The 20,887-nt window shown below is 42.9% G+C and overlaps 1 protein-coding gene and 1 non-coding gene across 5 annotated transcripts in view; both read left to right on the top strand.

Moving 5' to 3' along the window:
- Positions 1 to 1,696: 1,696 nt before the first annotated feature.
- LOC105473251 (DnaJ heat shock protein family (Hsp40) member C16) overlaps positions 1,697 to 20,887 on the top strand; it is a 50,550-nt gene continuing 31,359 nt past the window's right edge. For 2 of the 4 annotated variants that reach the window (XR_011625897.1, XM_071100219.1), the window contains exons 1-5: positions 1,697 to 1,827; positions 3,943 to 4,127; positions 9,432 to 9,498; positions 11,675 to 12,014; positions 19,388 to 19,572. Coding sequence is in view for 1 of the 4 variants with exons in the window: in XM_071100219.1 (XP_070956320.1) it covers positions 3,961 to 4,127; positions 9,432 to 9,498; positions 11,675 to 12,014; positions 19,388 to 19,572 (759 nt within the window). In the remaining 3 variants the exon portion in view is untranslated. Of the gene's footprint in view, positions 1,878 to 3,942; positions 4,128 to 9,431; positions 9,499 to 11,674; positions 12,015 to 19,387; positions 19,573 to 20,887 lie in introns of all 4 variants that reach the window. The other 2 variants (XR_011625898.1, XR_011625899.1) reach the window with 2 other exon arrangements.
- LOC112425131 (small Cajal body-specific RNA 21) lies at positions 17,016 to 17,155 on the top strand. Its single transcript, XR_003016145.1, has one exon. It is a non-coding gene; the product is annotated as a small Cajal body-specific RNA 21 (non-coding RNA).

Genomic DNA, 20,887 nt, shown 5'->3' with positions numbered 1-20,887 from the left:
CCAGATCGCAGTTGACTGTTCCAAACTCGAGTGTCTGATCCAACCAAGCCCACCTTACACAGTCTTCCGTTCCCTCTTCCCTCCCTCCCACCCTAACACCTCCCACACAGAAAAAAAACTGGCAGAAATCTAGTCCCTCTAAACTCCTGTCGTTTTGAACCGTTCATTTTCACATTTCAAAAATAATCGTTTCTGTTTACTGAGCATTTGCTAAGTCCCAGGCATCGTGCTAGCCACTTTTCATGCTTATCTCATTTATCCTTAACTACAATCCTGCCAGGAAAGTATTCCCGCCCCCACCCCCTGCCAGTTTTACAGATGTAGACCCTAGGGTTCAGGGAAACGAATGTTTAAGGACACATGGGCAGTAAGCGGCCGAGGCAGGCAGGATTGAAACCCGAAACCTGACTCGACAAGCCACACTTTTAAAATCCAAGAGTCCACCTTAGAATATAATCGCTTGAGCAGCAAAACCTCAGCCCCATTCGTTCACTTATTCTCCGAATTTTTTTTTTTTTTTTGAGACGGAGTCTCGCTCTGTTGCCCAGGCTGGAGTGCAGTGGTGCGATCTCGGCTCACTGCAAGCTCCGCCTCCCGGGTTTACGCCATTCTCCTGCCTCAGCCTCCCGTGTAGCTGGGACTACAGGCGCCCGCCACCTGGCCCGGCTAGTTTTTTTGTATTTTTTAGTAGAGACGGGGTTTCACCGTGTTAGCCAGGATGGTCTCGATCTCCTGACCTCGTGATCCGCCCGTCTCGGCCTACCAAAGTGCTGGAATTACAGGCTTGAGCCACTGCGCCCGGTCTTTCCGAATATTTATTGAGGCTGTAGTCAAACACTGAGAACATGGAGGTGAACAAAACAAAATCCCTGCTTTTAGAGTTTACATTCCAGTGGAAGGATCAGGTGATAAACTATATAAATAAATAAAAGACATAGTATGTTAGTGATAAATGCAAAGAGAAAAAAATAAAAACAGGGCAGAGAGATGAAAGCTCTTTATATCCCCAAGGGATCTATCTCATTGGCTCAAAGAAAGTTTCCCTCACTCACCTGTGCCTTATCCCTCTCCCAACCCCCACCGCCCTTTCCCCGTGCTTAAGGCAGAGACCGGTACATTCTTGGGTGGAGCTCGCCTTTCGGTAAACGGGATTAGGAGTCCTGGATTCGCTCAACTCAAAAAAAAAAAAAAAATCAGTAAACAAAAATAAAAGGAATCCTGGATTCTAGGCCTTGGGCAAATCCCTGCCCCTCTCTGGACCTCAGTCTCCTTATCAATATTGGAGGAGTTGGAGAGTTAAAGAATCCCTAGGGTCCCTTCCAATCTGACGCTCTAGGATTCTATGAATAGGGTTAAAGAGAATAGGGACCAGAGATTGCGTCCCCATCCTAGCAACTGTTGCTAGACGAGGGCCATCTCTCGGTAGCAGCGGAAACACCTTCCTGGATAGAGGAGGTCCTTCTGGCATCCCATCATGCATAGCGACTTCGCCTCGCTAGGAGGCACGTTTTGGCCTCTTTGGTCACGATCAACCCTTTGGAAGCAACCAAAGAGCGCCCCTGGTTCCTATAGCAACCGCCCCAGGTCCACGCGTAGACGGCGAGTGGCAAGGGTCAAATATATTCGCCAAGTAGAAACCCTCGACCTGTTCAGTCCTCGCCTTCAGTGCGATGGACCTTTAAGCGTCACGTGACTCCCCTCGGACTTGTCCCCGCCTCTTTCCCCTCCCCAGGCCCGGGCGAGCGCTGTTGTGGACGGGAAGCTCCCGGCCCGGCGAACTAACTGGAGCACGGACGCTGCAGCCGGTTGGGCCGGTGTACTTTCCCGGTAACTCCTTCCCGGCGTGACGCGCGGAACCGCGGACGCGGCGGGGCCAGGTCGACTCAGGGATTTCCCCTCAGTTCCTTCTTGTTTCCAGTCACTGCCGGGCCCGGGGGGAGCCGGGAGCCAACAGGGCCGGGCCCTGGGCTCTCGGAGGGCGGCGGGGGAGGGGGTTGTCTCCTGCAGGGTTGCGACCTCCGGCGGGAGCGCGAGGCGGGTTTTAGACCTGGAGCTTGTCTCTGGGAGCCTCTTCCTGGTCCTGGAGATGCTACCCAGAGGGTTGGCAGCCTACCTGTTGGGCAGGTGTTTGCTGCTCCGAGGTCGGCGCCGTCTATCTCGCATGTCAGCGAAAGAACTTCCCAGACCGCCGCCACTCGGGCCCTCTAACTGGAAGGAACTGACACAGTTAAATAAGGCAGTGGTCGTACTGCATGGTAGAAATAGTAGCACTAACGACCATTTATTGACTGTTGACTCTGGGCTCAGTAAACCCTTTAGATGCATTTAGTCCCCACATGATGGGGACTAAAGGTAGTAGTATTCATTCCGATTTTATGAATAAGGACGCTGATGCTTAGCAAGTTTAAATAATTTGCCCAAGGTAATACAGTAGGGGAGAGTAGATCCCAGCCTTCAAACCATATGCTTAACCAGTAGCTACATCGCCTTCACGTGTTTTGTAGGCTATAATAGATTGCCTTAACAAAGAAGAAACTGGTTTGTTTTAGGATTTTATTCAGCACGTATGCAATTTTAAACATTGATCATTAGATTAGTCAATTTTGTGAGGACCCCCAGGCGGCATTAAACTTGCACTTACGGAAATTTACCACTGTTATAGCTTTGCCCCTCTTCAGTAAGGTGTCACAGTAGACATTTGAACCTTAAAACTGTATTAGCTTATGAGAAATCAAGATAAATTGAGAAAAACATCATAGGGTATAACAGCGATCATAATTGTGGAGTATACATATCCACAATTCCAGCACTACCCTGTTCGTTAACCAGCCAGGATTATTTCCAAATTTCACAATGAATTAAGCCACTGTACTCACCAGAGATGGAGCTTAAAACTTTTAAAGATCATGTCTGCTATTTGGTCTTTGCCATTAATTCTTCTTCACATGGAAAACTGAATTTTTTCTTGCCACTTTTTCTCATCTGAGGTTTCCATTAATAATGACCATATTGGCCGGCACGATGGCTCACGCCTGTAATCCCAACAATTTGGGAGCCGAGACAGGTGGATCACCTGAGGTCAAGAGTTCAAAACCAGCCTGGCCAATATGGTGAAACCCCGTCTCTACTAAAAATACAAAAAATTAGCTAAGCATGGTGGCGCATGCCTGTAATCCCAGCTACTCGGGAGGCTGAGACAGGAGAACTGCTTGAACCTGGGAGGCGGAGGTTGCGGTGAACGGAGATCCCGCCATTGCACTCCAGCCTGGGTAACAGTGAAACTCCGTCTAAAAAAAAAAAAAAAAAAGGACCATATTGCTAATGATTAAAGAGCAGCTTCTCATATTCTTATTTGAATGGGTGTGGTGAGAAAGAACAGAATTGAGGTATACTGCGTTTTAACTACACAGTTTTTTTAGTGTTTCACCTCTGTATTTGTACTTATTTAATGCCCAAGAATGCCACAACTATCTCATTTTGTAGTTTCGTGCATGGTAAATCTTGTAGTTTCATGAGTTTGTTTAACATGTACTCAGTGAAGTATTCTTAAACCATTTATTTTCTTTATTCTTATCAGAATAAATGAAATCATGTATTTGAGAGGTGGTCGCCCTGATTATCCTATTTAGGTTTCCTCACATTTAGGTATTGTTTCTGCATCCCATTCATTTTCATTCATTTCTAAAGCTTTTCTAGTCCAAGTATTCTGGAGAGTTGCTATTCTTATTACTCAGCTTTTCATCTGTAATAGTTCCTATTTGTGATACTCAAAAGTAGTAGTGAGGTTTTTGATTTTAAGATACAGTTCAACAGCTTGACACTTTTCTGCAAAATACCTTTGGTTTGTTTTGTTTTTCATCTATATATCTTGTACCTTTACCTAAAAAGCAAGACTGTCCAGGTTTCTGCCACTGAAACTCATTGCCTCTTCAATCATTTCAGCTCTGGAAAGGAAGAGAAATGGAAGTGAGAAAGTTGAGCATTTCCTGGCAGTTCTTGATAGTTCTGGTTCTGATCCTGCAAATTCTGTCTGCGTTGGATTTTGACCCATACAGAGTCCTAGGGGTCAGCCGAACAGCCAGTCAGGCTGATATTAAAAAGGCTTATAAGAAGCTCGCCCGGGAATGGTAGGTGAAACAAAGAAATAGAGATTTAACGTAAGCTAAACAGTCTTAGCAGGGATGAAGTCTAAATTATGACTAGCTTTTATTTGTCTCTGTTTCTATGTTCAATATATATATCTGTCTAAAATATTTTATGCAGGAGAGCTAATGTTCATGTTCTTTAATTGTTAGTGATAAGATGCAAAGCCTATGTTTACTCTGAAACTCCCTTTTAGGAATACTTTGACTTAAAGAATTGCCCTAGATATCGTTACCATATTTAATGTTAAAGTAAGAAACTTTAATTTAAAAAAATGGATATATAGTCAGTAATGGATATGCTACCCTTCCCATGATACATTATTCATAAAGTAACTTTGTGAGTGTAATTGCTAAACAGGAATATTATACAACCCTATTCTCTAAATTATTAGTTTCTACACTTTGAAAAAAAGTTTAGAGTAATAGCCTTTTGCCTCCAAAAAAGAAAAATTCAGAAACCAAGTATAGTTGTTTCTTGATATCCATGAGGTCTTGGTTCCAGGATCCCCAGGGATACCAAAGTCCGTGGATGCTCAAGTCCCTATATAAAATAGCACAGTATCTGCATATAATCTCTGCATATCGTCTCATATACTTTAAATCATCTCTAGCTCACTTATAATACCTAATACAATGTAACTGCTGTGCAAATGGTTGTTACACTGTTATTGTTTAAGGAATAATGACAAGAAAAAAGTCTGTACGTGTTCAGTACAGATGCAATTTTTTAAAAATATTTTTGAATATTTCAAAATAGAAAATACTGTTTTGGTTGGTGGAATCCATGGGTGTGAAACCAACAGATATACAGGGCTGACTATATATTACTTTAAAAAAAAATTGACCTGGCATGGTGGCTCGTGTTTGTAATCCTGGCACTTTGGGAGGCTGAGGTGGGAGGATCTCTTGAGCCCAGGAGTTTGAGACCAGCCTGGGCAACATAGTGATACCCCATCTCTACGGAAAAAAAAAAAAAAAAAAGGTGGGCCGGGCGCAGTGGCTCAAGTCTGTAATCCCAGCACTTTGGGAGGCCGAGACGGGCGGATCACGAGGTCAGCAGATCGAGACCAGCCTGGCTAACACGGTGAAACCCCGTCTCTACTAAAAAAATACAAAAAACTAGCCGGGCGAGGTGGCGGGCGCCTGTAGTCCCAGCTACTCGGGAGGCTGAGGCAGGAGAATGGCGTAGACCCGGGAGTCGGAGCTTGCAGTGAGCTGAGATCCGGCCACTGCACTCCAGCCTGGGTGACAGAACGAGACTCTGTCTCAAAAAAAAAAAAAGCCCACAAGTTTGAGACTACAGTGAGCTATAATCACGCCACTGCACTCCAGCCTGGGTAACAGAGTGAGACCCGTCTCAAAAAAAAAAAATCTTACAGAAAATTGTAATTTTGCCTGTAGTTATCAGGATAGCAATTAGCAGGGTAGCAATAAATCTAAAACTTTGGACAAATGTCATCAGTTTCTTCCACCAATGCCTTGGCCATGCCAAAGAAGCAGAAGTGTTGGATTATATAGATGGAGAGGGAGCAGCAAAAGGAGGAAAGGATGGAAAGGACACAGGTGACTCCAAGCTGGCTCTACCAACCATGAGGAATGGAAGAAAGTTTGGGACAGGTACCATCACTGAGCACCTACTACATGCTAACCTCCTGGTTCTATGCTTTTTATCTCATTTAAACTTTATAATTAGCCTATGAAGGAGGATATTAGTGTCTCTTTTTTTTTGAGATGGAGTCTCGCTCTTGTCACGCAGGCTGGAATGCAGTGGCACGACCTTAGCTCACTGTAACCTCTGCTTCCTGGGTTCAAGCGATTCTCCTGACTCAGCCTTCTGAGTAGCTGGGACTACAGGCATGCACCGCCACACCCAGCTAATTTTTATATTTCTAGTAAAGACGGGGTTTCGCTATATTGGCCAGGCTGGTCTCCAACTCCTGACCTCAAGTGATCCGTCCACCTAGGCCTCCCAAAGTGCTGGGATTACAGACGTGAGCCACCATGCTCGGCCAATGTCTGTTTTATAGACGAGAAGATGGAGGCCTAGAGTTGGTAAATCTGTGGTACCTCCGGGTTCCATAGTTTGACCCTCTGCATCAATAGTCCATTGTTTTATTGTTTTTTTAATTGTTTACACATCTGGGCATGAGTAAGGGTGAGTGGGCTAGTGGTTGGCTGGGGAGGAACTGAATGACAGTAGAAAGTTATCCAGAAGCAAAACTGCCACATTCAGGTGATGTGTGATGCAGGCTGCATGCGTGACTGTGCCTGACACTGTTCTGCTTCAGTGAACAGGTGTGTTTCATCATTAAACTGATTGAAATAAAGGTAAAGATCATTGAAAATATAATTTTTAAATAAATATTTTAGACCATATTCCATGAGAAATCCAGAATTGGGTGCCAAAAAAACAATCTGTAATTATACATGACCTCCTTCCAGGGACTCTTTATACCAAGGTTATGTTCTACATCATTTCAGACTCTTGCCTCTTTATGTTTAAAGAAAAATATATAAATCTGCAGCGAATTCATAAGGTGGCAACATTCTTTTGGACAGGGCATAGCCTTTGACAATGTTTTAAGAACACAAATGACAGCTGGAGTATGTGGGACCTATTAAAATGTATAGCTTTGAATTTTCTGTCTTCCAGAGCTGAAAAGGTGTTATGATATTAATTAAATGAGTCATATTCTTCACTTTTTTAATTAGATTCTCTCTAGGAATAATTCATCACCATAGAAATGTATTGAGTGTGTCATCCAGAAAAAGTCTAAAATTTTACTTTATGTTTTTAATTTTGCTGTTCTATTATTTTCTGTGGTTTTTGGCTATGACAATGCTTTAACACTTGGAATAGTTTAAGTTTTGCTTACTAATGGCTTGATATACACTGAAAATAGCAGTGTTTCCCAGTTTGACTTCAGAATGAGCTATAGCAGGAGGAAGTGGTTACTTGTTGAATTGGATCTGGAGCCTTCCTCTGATACATTTTACTAGGTGTTTCTTAGCCTGCTTAAGAATTTTCCTTTGCTTAGTGAACCCATTTGACGTTACTTTTTCCCTTAGGAAAACTCTCCCATTAATTAAGTTTTATCATAGGTACTTTTTGTTTGTTATCCACATTAGCAAAAGAAATAACTCCTCCCACCCAAAGAATGGCAGATTGGTGTGACATGGTTATGCAGTAAACCAAAGAGTAAATGATTTTGTCTAGTTCTTTGCGGTGTTACCTTCTCTGTCTTTGTTTTAATTCCTTTAAGAGGCAACTAGAGAGCCAGTAGATACTACATACAATATTTCCTCTACTTTGAATTTTAAAGATTGCATATTATATTGCAGTTCCTGAGATAATTTCATATTAACTGAAAATAGCATTGGACAATACTTTCCTATGGCTGAATTTTTTTTTTTTTTTAATGTCTTCAACCTTGTGGTATCTTCTCACAATTAGGAAAGTATATTCCTTAAGAGCTGGAAGTGTTGTAGCTTCCTCCCTGTTCTTCAGCCTTGCCCTCCTCTGCTTCAGAATCTGTGTTTCTAACCTAGCTGCCCTCAAGACTCTCTCTTTGGTTCATTCTCCTAAAAAGACCCTTCCTGCCCTTCTTCTACAGAGTTCTATATGTTAAATCTTCATTTGTATGATTGCATAATTTTTGATCCACTCAGCCGTCAGCCTGTTTGAATATTGAAAACAGTTATGGTTTGGGTTGGTTTTTTTGTTTTTTGTGTTTTGGGTTTTTTTTTTATCATCCAGAAATGCTTTGGAGCTTCCATCTCGTTTCCTTAAGTCATGCTGTTTTCATTATCCCTAGCTGAGATTTTTTTCCCCCACTAATACTTATAGCAAGGATTAAATGGTTAAGGAAGGAATGACTTTTAAACTCAACAGTCAACAATTTGGAGTTTCCTTATTTGTAGAGAAAACAGAATATGTGGTATAGTTGATTCAAACATATTCCTGCTAGAATAAATCCATCAAGTTGTAGATTTTTTTATTCCATTGTACTTGGTGTGTCCTTAATAGTCGTTTGCTTCCCAGTGAATTGTTTTTCTTTCCAGAACCTATGTCAGAGGAAATTTACTAGAAGTTACCAGAAGTGATTATGTAAAGAATACTGTCATACGAAGTCTTTTAAAGTGAACATTGAAAAATCAATCTATATAAAACACTGATTTAGGTCTTAGGGACTTTCAAGGAAGTAAACCTAGCCCTTACTTTCCAGAACTTTAAAATCTCCAAAGCTGGTCGGGTGTAGTAGCTCACACCTGTAATCCCAGCACTTTGGGAGGCCAAGGCAGGAGGATGGCATGAGTCCAGGAATTTGAGACCAACCTGGACAACATGGCAAAAAATGTTAAACATGTGGCATTGAGGCCGGGCATAGTGGCTCACGCCTGTATTCTCAGCACTTTGGGAGGCCGAGAGAGGTGGATCATTTGAGGTCAGGAGTTTGAGACCAGCCCAGCCAACATGGTGAAGCCCCATCTTTACTAAAAATACGAAAATTAGCCGGGTGGTAGTGGCGCAGACCTGTAATCCCAGCTACTCGGGAGGCTGAGGCAGGAGAATCGCTTGAGCCTGGGAGGCAGAGGTTGCAGTGAGCCTAGATTGTACCACCACATTGCAGTGTAGGCAACAGAGTGAGACCCTGTCTCAAAAAAAAAAAAAAAAAAAAAAAAAAGGCCTTGAAATCTTTATCCAGGTAAAAGGCAATCATAGGCAGAATGAGATAACCACAATAATAACGAAAAACGTTCTAATTTGAAAGTCAGGCACAAGTGCAGTTTAAAATCTGATTGTTACTAAATGAATTTAGTCTATCCTAAAAACTATTTCTCATGTCTACCCGTGTTATTGGAAGAAACAATAGCATTCTAGCATCCCAATATCATTCTAGCATTGAGTTGAAATGTTGCCATCCTAGGAGAAGACATGGGTTCTTATGGATAAATGATTTAGCCTTCAGCCAGCTTTAGCAGTGTTTGGGAGCAGTGTACAGACATGCACCATATCCCACCTTTCCTCTGTGAAATGCTGCAGTGCTATATGGTGCTTTGAAAACGTGCCCCGCTGGAGCGCTTTGGGAAAAAAACACCTGGTTCAAAGTTTCATTGATTATAGTCTTGTAAAGCAACTGATTGCCTCTACCATTTATTTTAAGAAAGTTTCCCAACAAAATAGCCCTCCATTTGCCTCTGTAGTGAACTGTGTGGACAAGGACATTAAATGACTGTGCATTAAAAGTTAAATCTGTTCTCACTTCCTGCCCATTTGTGTTTCAGGCATCCTGACAAAAACAAAGATCCTGGAGCAGAAGACAAGTTCATTCAAATCAGTAAGGCTTATGAGGTATCGTGTCCAGCTTTGCGATACATCCATTAGCTTTTATAAAATATGCCTTAGGAGGTGATGAGTTTCGTAAAGTTCTCAGAAAGGTCATGTTCCGCATGCCCTTGACCCAGCTTCTAGATTATAATAGAACAGGCTGGGCGCTGTGGCTCATGCCTGTAATCCCAGCACTTTGGGAGGCTGAGGCGGGCAGATCACGAGGTCAGGAGTTCGAGACCAGCCTGACCAACATGCTGAAACCCCGTCTCTACTAAAAATACAAAAAAAATTAGCCAGGCGTGGTGGTGAGCACCTGTAATCCCAGCTACTCAGGAGGCTGAGGCAAGAGAATCACTTGAACCCGGGAGGCAGAGGTTGCAGTGAGCAGAGATCGAGCCACTACACTCCAGCCTGGGTGACAGAGGGAGACTCTGTCTCAAAATAAAATAAAATAAAAAAATAATAGAACTTATTTGGCCACATGCAGTATATCGAAACAAGTGCCTGAACACTTAAGCTCTTTGAAAAACTGGCCTATTTTAAAGGTTTTAACTAGAATTGTAGAATTATCCTGAGTATGTCTGTATATGTCTCTATTGCCTTCTTAGAAATTTACGTTAAATATACCAAATTGCCTATATTTATTAAAGTGGCACAAGGTAACAAATACATTTAAACACAAGATTTTCAATAATTTTCCAACATGTCAGCTTAAGTAGATTGGTCTAGAATATGCATAAAAGAGAATTCAGTGGCTTTCTGATTTGTGTAGGGAATGCCTTTCAGCAGACAGTGCTTAGCTCATGGAATAACATATCATCATCCTAAAACAGATCCCTGAATTTTAGACTTCAAAGTTATTTTGTAAAACAATGTCAACTAACAGACAAGGCACTAGACTACAGCTACATTTTTGGTGTTCATAGCTTTTCTTATCTTAGTTTGAATTAGTCCAACTCACCAGGTATGACCAGGTCAATTTTCTTGTCATTGAGCCCTGGTGATCAACATTATGTTATGTTTTATTTGTTTTGCTGAAGTGCTTAATGTTGTGGTAGTTTGAAATCTTTAATGCCAAGATGAGCATGAGTATCTAAACTGAAATATTTTAGTCTTGAATGTTCCTTAATGTTTCTCTAGTGAAAGAAAAGTTTCTCGTTCTTTTGAATGACTGCATTTAGAATATCTAATCGGCTGAACCCGGTGGCTGCTCATGCCCTGTAATCCCAGCACTTGGGGAGGCTGAGGCATGCAGATCACTTAAGCTCAGGAATTCAGGACCAGCCTAGACAACATGGCGAAAAATACAAAAATTAGCCAAGTGTGGTGGCATATGCTGATGGTCCTAGCTACTCAGGAGGCTGAGATGAAAGGTTGACCCTGGGAGGTAGAGGCTGCAGTGAACTGTGATCACGCCACTTCACTCCAGCCTGGGTGCCAGAGTGAGACCCTGTCTCAAAAAGAAAAAAGAATATGTAATTATGTCATAATCTTTTTTCTTAAGAGACAGTCTCTCTCTGTCACCCAGGCTGGAGTACAGTGATGCGATCACAGCTCACTGCAGCCTTGAACTCCTGGGCTCAAGCAGTCTCCCACCCACCTCACCCTCCCAAGTAGCTAGGACTGTAGGCACGCGGGCATCACCATGCCTGGCCGATTTTTTTTTTTTTTTTTTGTAGCAGAGTCTTGCTATGTGGCCCAGGCTGGTCTTGAACTCCTGGCTTCAAGGGATCCTCCAAACCTTGACCTCCCATAATCGTGTCATAATTTTTGCATTTCTTTTCTTTTCTTTTTTTTTTATTTATTTATTTATTTTTGAGATGGAGTTTTGCTCTTGTTGCCTAGGCTGGAGTGCAGTGGCACCATCTCGGCTCACCTCAACCTCCGCCTCCTGAGTTCAAGCAATTCTCCTACCTCAGCCTCCCGAGTAGCTGGGATTACAGGCATGCGCCACCACTCCCGGCTAAATTTTCGTATTTGTAGTAGAGACGGGGTTTCTCCATGTTGATCAGGCTGATCTCGAACTCCTGACCTCAGATGATCCACCCGCCCCAGCCTCCCAAAGTGCTGGGATTACAGGCGTGATCCACCGCACCTGGCTGCATTTATTTTCTTCCTATGTCTTTCAAGCTGCTTACAAAAAAAGTCTTGTGGATGAACCTCTTGTTGTTTAGATTTCTTTTTCCTTCCTTTATAGATTCTTTCGAATGAAGAAAAGAGATCAAATTATGATCAATATGGAGACGCTGGAGAGAACCAGGGCTACCAGAAGCAGCAACAGCAGCGAGAGTATCGTTTCCGCCATTTCCATGAAAATTTTTATTTTGATGAATCCTTTTTTCACTTCCCTTTTAATTCTGAACGGCGGGACTCAATTGACGAAAAGTATTTATTGCACTTTTCACATTATGTGAATGAAGTGGTTCCAGATAGCTTTAAGAAACCCTACCTCATCAAGATCACCTCCGATTGGTGCTTTAGCTGCATTCATATCGAGCCTGTGTGGAAAGAAGTCGTTCAAGAACTGGAAGAATTGGGTAAGATAATTTTATTCATTGAAAGATATTTGTATAGATGACTTTTTTTTTTTCAAGATGGAGTCTCGCTCTGTTGCCCAGGCTGGAATGCAGTGGTGTGATCTCAGCTCACTGCAATCTCCACCTCCCAGGTTCAAGTGATTCTCCTGCCTCAACCTCCCGAGTAGCTGGGATTAGAGGCACTCACCATCACGCCCAGCTAGGTTTTGTAGTTTTAGTAGAGACAGGGTTTCGCCATGTTGGCCAGGCTGATTTCGAACTCCTGACCTCAAGTGATCCGCCTGCCTCAGCCTCCCAAAGTGCTGGGATTACAGGTGTGAGCCACCATGCCCGGCCCCAAAGCAGATTTTTTAAATCGCCTATTCTATAAACTCTTTTTAAAAATATTTCTTAAATGTATTAGTCTGCTTTCTTCAACTCTGTGACTCTGAAGCACCAATTTTTTTACTTATTGTGAGGTGAGCCTTGAAGGGGATTGGAAGTCAGCTAAGGAATCTTCAGTCACATACTGGTAAAAACTAGTGTGTAAAAGCATCCAATGTTTAAAGAGAAGTGCGCTGTGGAAGAGGGCCCAGAATTAGCACCATCCCTGACCTTAAGCTCACCATTTGGTTGAAGAGAAAATATATACACAGAGAATTAACACCGACCTCAACATTTGCAAGTACGGAATAATGTTTTGCTGAAGGAGTAGACAAAGATGACAAAAAATCCTTCTGTATTTTCTGACACCTTGCCCATGAAACAGATGCGTTCATTTGAAACTTTTTTCTCAGTCAACTTTCATGTTCCAATTACTGTATTAAGACACTTAAGGATATATAATAATAATAATTTTTATTGAACGTTTCAGTTCCCTTGCATTGTGGTAAATGCTTTCTGTGCATTATTTTTGTCCCCAAAGCAATTCAATAAAGGAGAGACTATTATTATCCCTATTTTACAGGTGAGGGAACTAAAGCATTGAAGGTTAAGGAACTAATTCATTGTTATACTACCGTAAGCATCAGTATTGGGTTGGACCCAGGAGTCTGACTGTTTTCAACACTGCGCTGTACTGCTTCAGAAATAAGTAAATCATGTCCTTGTGCCCAGGAAACTCAAATAAGAAACATACCTCAATCATCTCTGCACATTCAGTGCTTACTGGAAGGTGCAGGCAGAGCTCTCAGCATGGCCTGGAGGTTGAGCATCTTGAAATCAAATATCGTTTTAGGGAAACCCGATTTGGATAATCAGGCAGTGATTACCTGGGTTTGGCAATTTATTCACCATGACATCCTGTTTAAAAAGAGAAACTGCTGGGCACGGTGGCTCGTGCCTGTAATCCCAACACTTTGGGAGGACGAGGCAGGTGGATCACGAGGTCAGGAGTTTGAGATCAGCCTAGCCAACATGGTGAAACCCCATCTCTACTAAAAATACAAAAATTAGCCAGGAGTAGTGGCAGGTACCTGTAGTCCCAGTTACTCCGGAGGCTGAGGCAGGAGAATCGCTTGAACCCGGGAGGCAGAGGTTGCAGTGAGCCGAGATCGCACCACTGCACTCCAGCCTGGGTGACAGAGCGAGACTCTGTCTCAAGAAAAAAAATAAAAAAAAGAAAGACTAATTCCTGGCTGGGCACAGTGGCTCATGCCTGTAATCCCAGCACTTTAGGAGGCCGACACAGGTGGATCACCTGAGGTCAGTAGTTCAAGAACAACCTGGCCTAAATGGTGAAACTCTGTCTCTAGTAAAAATACAAAATTAGCTGGACATGGTGGCACGTGCCTATAATCCCAGCTACTCGGGAGGCTGAGGCGGAAGAATCACTTGAACCCTGGAGTTGGAAGTTGCAGCGAGCCGAGATCACACCATTGCATTCCAGCCTGGGCCATGAGTGAAATTCCATCTTTAAAAAAAAAAAAAGAGTAATTCCTATCTTTCAAGGATTTCTAAGTATGTAAGAGTCTCATACTGTCTATAAAAAAGGTCAGCCTAAATATTGGTGAAAATATGCATTTTTCGGCTTTAGCTGTGTGTTCTTGATTTTGTTTCAGTTCAGATTATTTTGCATCTTGTGGTTAGTGTACCAGCCGGTTTGTATTTAGCCACATTTGAGTGGCACATTCTTCCAGTTGGCTCTGTGCCTATTCAGAGGTGGAGAGAAAATAAATGTGTATATGCAGCTGAGGGGGAAAAAGAACTTCCCTAAAGGATGTGATATGTGTTTAGGATTGCGTAGTGAGAGCTCTTTGGCATCTCAAATTATGGGTGTGACAGATGTTTACTAGTGCATGGAAGACCCTCTCACAGCGTCAGTATAGTATTTTTAATTCCCCAGGGTATGAAAATTAGCCAGAAGCATCAATTATATAAAAATCAAATAATGTTTCTGAAATAAGTCACATAGGCTTTGCTTTTTTTTTTTTTTAAGAGACGTCATTCTTTTGCCCAGGCCAGGGTGTAATGGCACAATCATGGCTCACTGCAACCTCAACCTCGTGGGCTTAAGCAATCCTGCTGCTTCCAGCTCCAAGTAGCTGAGATTAGAGGTGCACGCCACTGCACCTGTCTTTAAATATCTTTTCAGGAAGAAAAATACTACAAATTGGCCAGGCATGGTGGCTCACACCTGTAATCCCAGCACTTCGATAGGCTGAGGTGCGCAGATCACTTGAGGTCAGGAATTTGAGACCAGCCTGGCCAACATGGTGAAATTCTGTCTCTGCTGAAAATACACAAATTAGCCAGGTGTGGTGGCGCATGCCTGTAATCTCAGCTACTCGGAAGGCTGAAGCGGGAGAATTGCTTACCCAGGAAGTGGAGGTTGCAGTGAGCCGAGATCGAGTCACTGCACTCCAGCCTGGGCAACAGAGCAAAACTCTGTCTCAAAAAATAAAATAAAATAAAGCAGCCGGGCATGTTGCCTCACGCCTGTAATCCCAGCAGTTTGGGAAGCCAAGGCAGGTGGATCACCTGAGGTCAGGAGTTCGAGACCAGCCTGACCAATATGGTGAAACCCTGTCTCTACTAAAAATACAAAAGGTAACTGGGCATAGTGGTGTGTGCCTATAATCCTAGCTACTGGGGAGGCTGAGACAGGAGAATTGCTTGAACCAGGGAGGCAGAGGTTGCAGTGACCCGAGATCACACCACTGCACTCTGTCCTGGGTGACAGAATGAGACTCCATCTCAAAAAAAAAAGAAAAGAAAAAACCACAAATTTGAAACACCAAATATTTATCATTCTTTATTCTATTCCTCTAGCCACAGCCTCCCACGTAGCTAGGACTAGAGGCACACACCGCCATGCCCAGCTAACTTTTTTTTAGACTCATCACGTTAATCGTCACAGATCCCAGAGCCAGACCTCCTGGGTTCAAATCCCATGACTGTCACTTGCCAACTGTGTCACCCTGGGCAAGTTACTTCACCTCTCCATGTCTCGGTTTCCTTATAGGTGAAATAGAGATGGTAAAGATTGGTCTGAAACTCCGGGAGACAGGAAAGAGATGGTGAAGGCTGGTCTGAAACTCCTGGTCACAAGCGATCCTCCCGCCTCAGCCTCCCAAAGCACTGGTATTACAGGCATGAACCACTGTGCCCAGCCAACTTTTCAGTTTCTAATTCAGGTTTCTGTGTGCGCTCGGTCTGGTAGAAGGTATACTGAACGGCACAGTTACTAGAAAGGCATACTTCCCAGGATCAGTTCATAAATTGGCGTTCAATCTATATAGCAATCCCTGGTAAGGTCATTTAGGGTGAGTCAGTCTCTGAGAAATTGATCCCTGTAATGTTCAGAACCTGGGGCAGAAGTGGTCACTGGAGGCAGTAAGAAGTCCAGGCTTTGTGGTCAGCTGGAACTAAATTCAGATCCTGGTTCCGCTGCACACAAACCATGATGCCTCACCCTCCCCCAGCTTCAGTTTCCTCAGCCATAAAGATAGCAATAGTTACCTTGCAGAGTGGTTGTGAGTACGAAAAGTATGATGTATATAAAGCCCGAGATGTGATAAAGAAGGCACTCAAGAAATGATAATCCCTCCCTTGGGCCTTTGTCTTATAGCCACTTGACCTCCCTAGGTGATGTCTCTTCTGTCTTTATGAATGACCAAATCTCCCAGTGTATATGCCTGCTTTATTCTTTTTCTTTCTTCTGCTCATATAATTCTCTGTGCACTTCCATTTATTGACATGGTTCCATAGTTATTTTTAATGACTGCAGTGTGATATAGTGTACTGTACTTGGCTCTAGAGAAGAATCCGGTTTGGATTCTTGTTCTGCAATTTTGTCAGCTCTGCAACCTGGGATAAGTCACTTTACCTCTCTGAACCTCTCTCTGTATCTGTAAAATGAGGGAAATGGACTATACAATGCCTAAGGCTCCTCCTTTCCTGCCCTTGAGAAACTGCAACAGTCACGGTCAGGTAGCCTACAGAGAGCTTGGTTTAGTCTGCGTAGCAATTTGAAAACATTAAGTTTGGGATCCCTGCCATTTACTGAGCAATTTCATTTTAGGAATTTACTAATTAGAAAATAAGCACACAGGAGCACAAAAATGTGTGTACAAAGATGTACTAGGATGCCTGTCAACTTTCCTTATAATGTTAAGAATTAGGCTAAAAGCACCTTTTAATATTGTGCTTTGTAATAAGAAATGTATGTATATTTTAGTGTTTGTTCCCAGTTCCTGGCACAGATCTCCTAAAACCCTTGAGATTGCCTGATCAGTAGGGGTGCTAAGAGAATCTTTTGCTCTCATATTTGATCTTTGACTCTGATTCCTGACATGGAGCTCCTAATCCTTGGAATTTCCTGCAGGATGGGAGCATCTTTTGTTCTACTGAGGCGACTCTTAGTGGGCCCCTGTGTGGGAGCTGGTCACCAGAAAGACCAAACCATGATTAGAAGTTTTGAAAGTTTCACCCTCGTCCTCCATAAAGAGGAGAGGGCCTGGAGATTGAGTTAATAATTGATTACGCCCGCATGATGAAGCCTTCATAAAAATCCCTGAATTCTGGCTCGGTTTCCTGGGGGGTGGGCTCAGCCTACACCACCTCCCCTCAGCCGAGCCTACAGTAGAGGGCCCAGGCATCCTCCCCCATGGGAGAGGCGTTTGAGTAAGGAGCCTCGCCTGGGGTGTCCTAGCCTCACATTTACTGGGCAAAAAAATGAACATACACACACACACACACACACACATATATATTACACACACACACACACACATATAAATAAATAAATATATATATATATATATATATATATATAAAATCCCTAATCCCTGAACTACTGGGTTTGAGAGTTCCCAGGAGGCTGAACACATGGAGGTGCCTGGAAGGTGGCGAGCCCTGGGAGGGCAGGATGCTCCCACCCTTCCATATACCATGTGCCTCTCTTCCTTTTGGCTGATCATCTGTCTCCTTTGTAATATCCCTTATACCTAATGAGTAACCATAAGGAATGTTCCTCTGAGTTCTGTGAGCAACTCGAGCAAATTAGTTGAACCCAAGGAGGGTCATGGGACCCTTTGATTTCTAGCCAGTTGGTCAGAAGTACAGGACACAACCTGGGACTTCTGGCGTCTGAAGTGGGAGCAGTCTTACGGGACTGAACCCTTGACCTGCGGGGCCTGACGCTGTCTCTGGGTAGATAGTGTCAGAACTGAGTTGATACTCAGTTGGTGTCTGCTGGAGAACTTGTGGGGAACCCCCACCCCCACAGCATGTGATATCAACAGGGAAGCATTGAGTTGGGCATAGTGGCACGTGCCTGGAATCCCAGCTACTCAGGTGGCTGAGGCAGGAAGATCGCTTGAGCCCAGGAGTTTGAGACCAGCCTGGGCAACATAGTGAGACTCCATCTCTTAAACAGTGAGTGTCAGGGACAGCATTGTGTCGAGTGTGAGTAGGAAAAACAGTTTGGTTTTTCCTCTCTCACAACTTCAATGTGCAACAATAAAGAATGAATTAAATAGATTAATGGCTCAGTTTCAGTGAGCTCCTACTATGTGCCAGGCTCTGGGTTAAATAGATTAATGGCCCAGTTTCAGTGAGCTCCTTCTTATTAAGTGCCAGGCTCTGGTCTGGTGCTGGGGATACATCAGTGGACTACACAGGGATCCCTAGCTTCATGAGGCGTACATTCTAGAAGGGGAGACAGACAATAAACAATGGACAGAAGGTAAGTGGGTGGTACCTTAGAAGATGGTAAACACTGCAGAAGAAGTGAAAGTGAGCAGGTTGTGTGTGGACGCTGAGTGTGGGGAGTACCGTTTTAAATATGGTGCCAAGGTAGGCTGCATTCAGGACTTGAAGTTGGTAAAGAAGTCAGCTACGCAGAAGTCAGGGAGATGCACACTTCAGACTGAGGGAACAGCCAGTGCCAAGGCCCTGAGGCAGGAGCATCCACTGTCTTCAGAACACAGCAAGGATGCTGGGGACTGGGGCAGGCTGATGAAGGAGTGGAAGAAGAAAGAGGGCCTGGGGAACCAGGGGCCAAACACAAAGGGTCTTGTTGGCCTCTGTGAGGATTGTGCATTTTATTCCAACTGAAATGGGTCTTTGCAGGGTTTGGGCAGAGGAGTGATGTGATCCATTTTTATGTTTTAGAAGGAGCAGCCTGGCTGCTATGTTAAGAACAGACTGTCAGGAGACAGGGAGAAATAGGGGGAGAGCATTTAGGATATTATTGCAGCAACATAGGCAGGAGAGATAATGATGACTCAGAGCGGGGCATATAATGAAAGTGATGAAAAACAGTTGAATTCCAGACATTTTCTAAAGAGAAAAGCAACAAGACTTGCGGACAGATTGGATGTGGGGTGCAACAGATAAGAGAAGCCAAAGATGACTCTTACGGTTTTTGCCCTGAGTAAATGGAAGGCTGGAGCTGTCGTCAACTGAAATGGCAAAGGCGTGGGTAGGACAGGTCTGTGGGAGGAGATTAGGGGTTCGTGTTTGGAAATGTTAAGCTTAAAAAGTCTAGTACACATCCAAAAGAAAATGTACATTTATTGGCCTTTAATACTGAATGTGTCTCCAGTGTTAGCAGAGTAACTGGCCCTCCAAATATATGGTTGGATGAAAGAACAAGAAAAGTTGTTCAAGTATGAAGTGAAATAAGTATCAGATGATCCCACTTTGTTTTATGCATATGCATACACACACACACACATATGTGTAACTCTTCTTACATATTGCCAGATTGCTCTGCAGAAAAACTGAACCAATCTAGAATTCCAGCAGTGAAAGAATGCTAGACAGTCTATTAGGAAAGACATCTCCGATGAGGTCGGGATTTCAATTTCACACCAAAAAATTACTTAGCACTTTTCCCAGCTGCCATGGAGACATAAAAAGGCTTCACTTGGATCTTCCATTCTTTTCAGGTGTAGGAATTGGCGTGGTCCATGCTGGGTATGAGAGACGCCTGGCACATCACCTGGGGGCACACAGCACGCCCTCTATCCTAGGAATCATTAACGGAAAAATCTCCTTCTTCCACAATGCAGTTGTCCGTGAAAATCTGCGACAATTTGTAGAAAGTCTTCTTCCAGGGAACTTGGTGGAGAAAGTAAGTACCTGTCAAGGAAAACATGACTGAGAAGTAGTTTAAGAGGTACCTAGGACTGTTAATTGCCCAGAACATTTTCTGTAGTCCTCTCAAACCTGAGTTTCATTGTGAGGAAGGCAAGACACATATTAATTAATTACTCAAACTAAATCATGTAAGTGAAGTCTGTAGGAGACTAAAAATTGAAACATGAAGTACAGAGACTGGAAGAATTAATTCCTATTAATAACCATCTTGCAGATCTTACACTGTCATAGAAATCTGAGCCTAAAATGACCGTGCCTATTTTCTAAACAAAAAAATTAAATCACACGTTAGAAAGAATTCAGGGTTTCTTTCCGGCTCATAAATTTGTTCATGTGAAGATATTTGTCTTTATTCAAATTTAGTTGTGTTTGGTTATATGTTTAACGATCGTATCTGTGGAAAATGCCAGATTCCATGAAATCAATATTATTTTTGAAACTTTAGAAACTTACAGTGACAATAATATGAATGAAATTCACAAAGAAAAGGTTGAAATCAAGAAGCCAGATAAAGTTCACATTGGTTTATTGTTTCCATATTTAAGCACCTAATACATTTTTTTCAATATCTTAAGTTACGGATCAAAGTAACTAGGAAAGGACTCTCATTTTGCTTTAAATAATTCATTCTCTTAATACCAGGGAAAGTGAACATAAAAAATTTTCATCATATTTCTACATGTGGTATTCCTAGACTGTCCTGCTGGGATCATTATCTATAGAAGAAATATTTGTTGGAGTTAACTTAAAAGGTCAGAGAGTATTGTAGGCTCCCAAAATGATAATAGAGTGTCCTGATAGATCCTCAAACATTTATATAAAATACCTATTCTGTGCCTGGTATAGATTAATATAGCCGTTTCAAGCAGCTCCCAAGCGGGTGGTTATTTCCAGTATGTTGGAGCCCATCCTAATGAGTTGGGAAAGGCTTCCTGGCAGAAGTGACCCTTGGACTGGGTTGGGTTGCAGGCAGGCAGAAATCAGGAGACGTGAAATAGCCTGCTTTGTAAGAAGTTTTCACTGGTGAGCAGCAGAGGAGGGGGTTGGGGGGGGTTAGAGAGGTTATTAGGAATCTCCCTGTGAGGGCCTCAGAACACCTCCATGCTCCTTTCAGGAACTTGGGCCTTGGCCCGTGGGTGATGGAGCTATTGTAGGGGTTTGAGCAGAGGAGTAAAATGATCAAATTTGAGTTTTATGTAAATCATTCTAGATGCAGTATGGAAAGATACACTTTTTTTAACGACTATGAAAAATTTCTAGCTGGATAATTTATTCGTGTTTTTAATTTC

This window comes from Macaca nemestrina, chromosome 1, assembly GCF_043159975.1.
Source record: "Macaca nemestrina isolate mMacNem1 chromosome 1, mMacNem.hap1, whole genome shotgun sequence".
Taxonomy (NCBI): Eukaryota; Metazoa; Chordata; class Mammalia; order Primates; family Cercopithecidae; genus Macaca; species Macaca nemestrina.
This window is presented reverse-complemented; position numbering and strand designations above follow the sequence as displayed.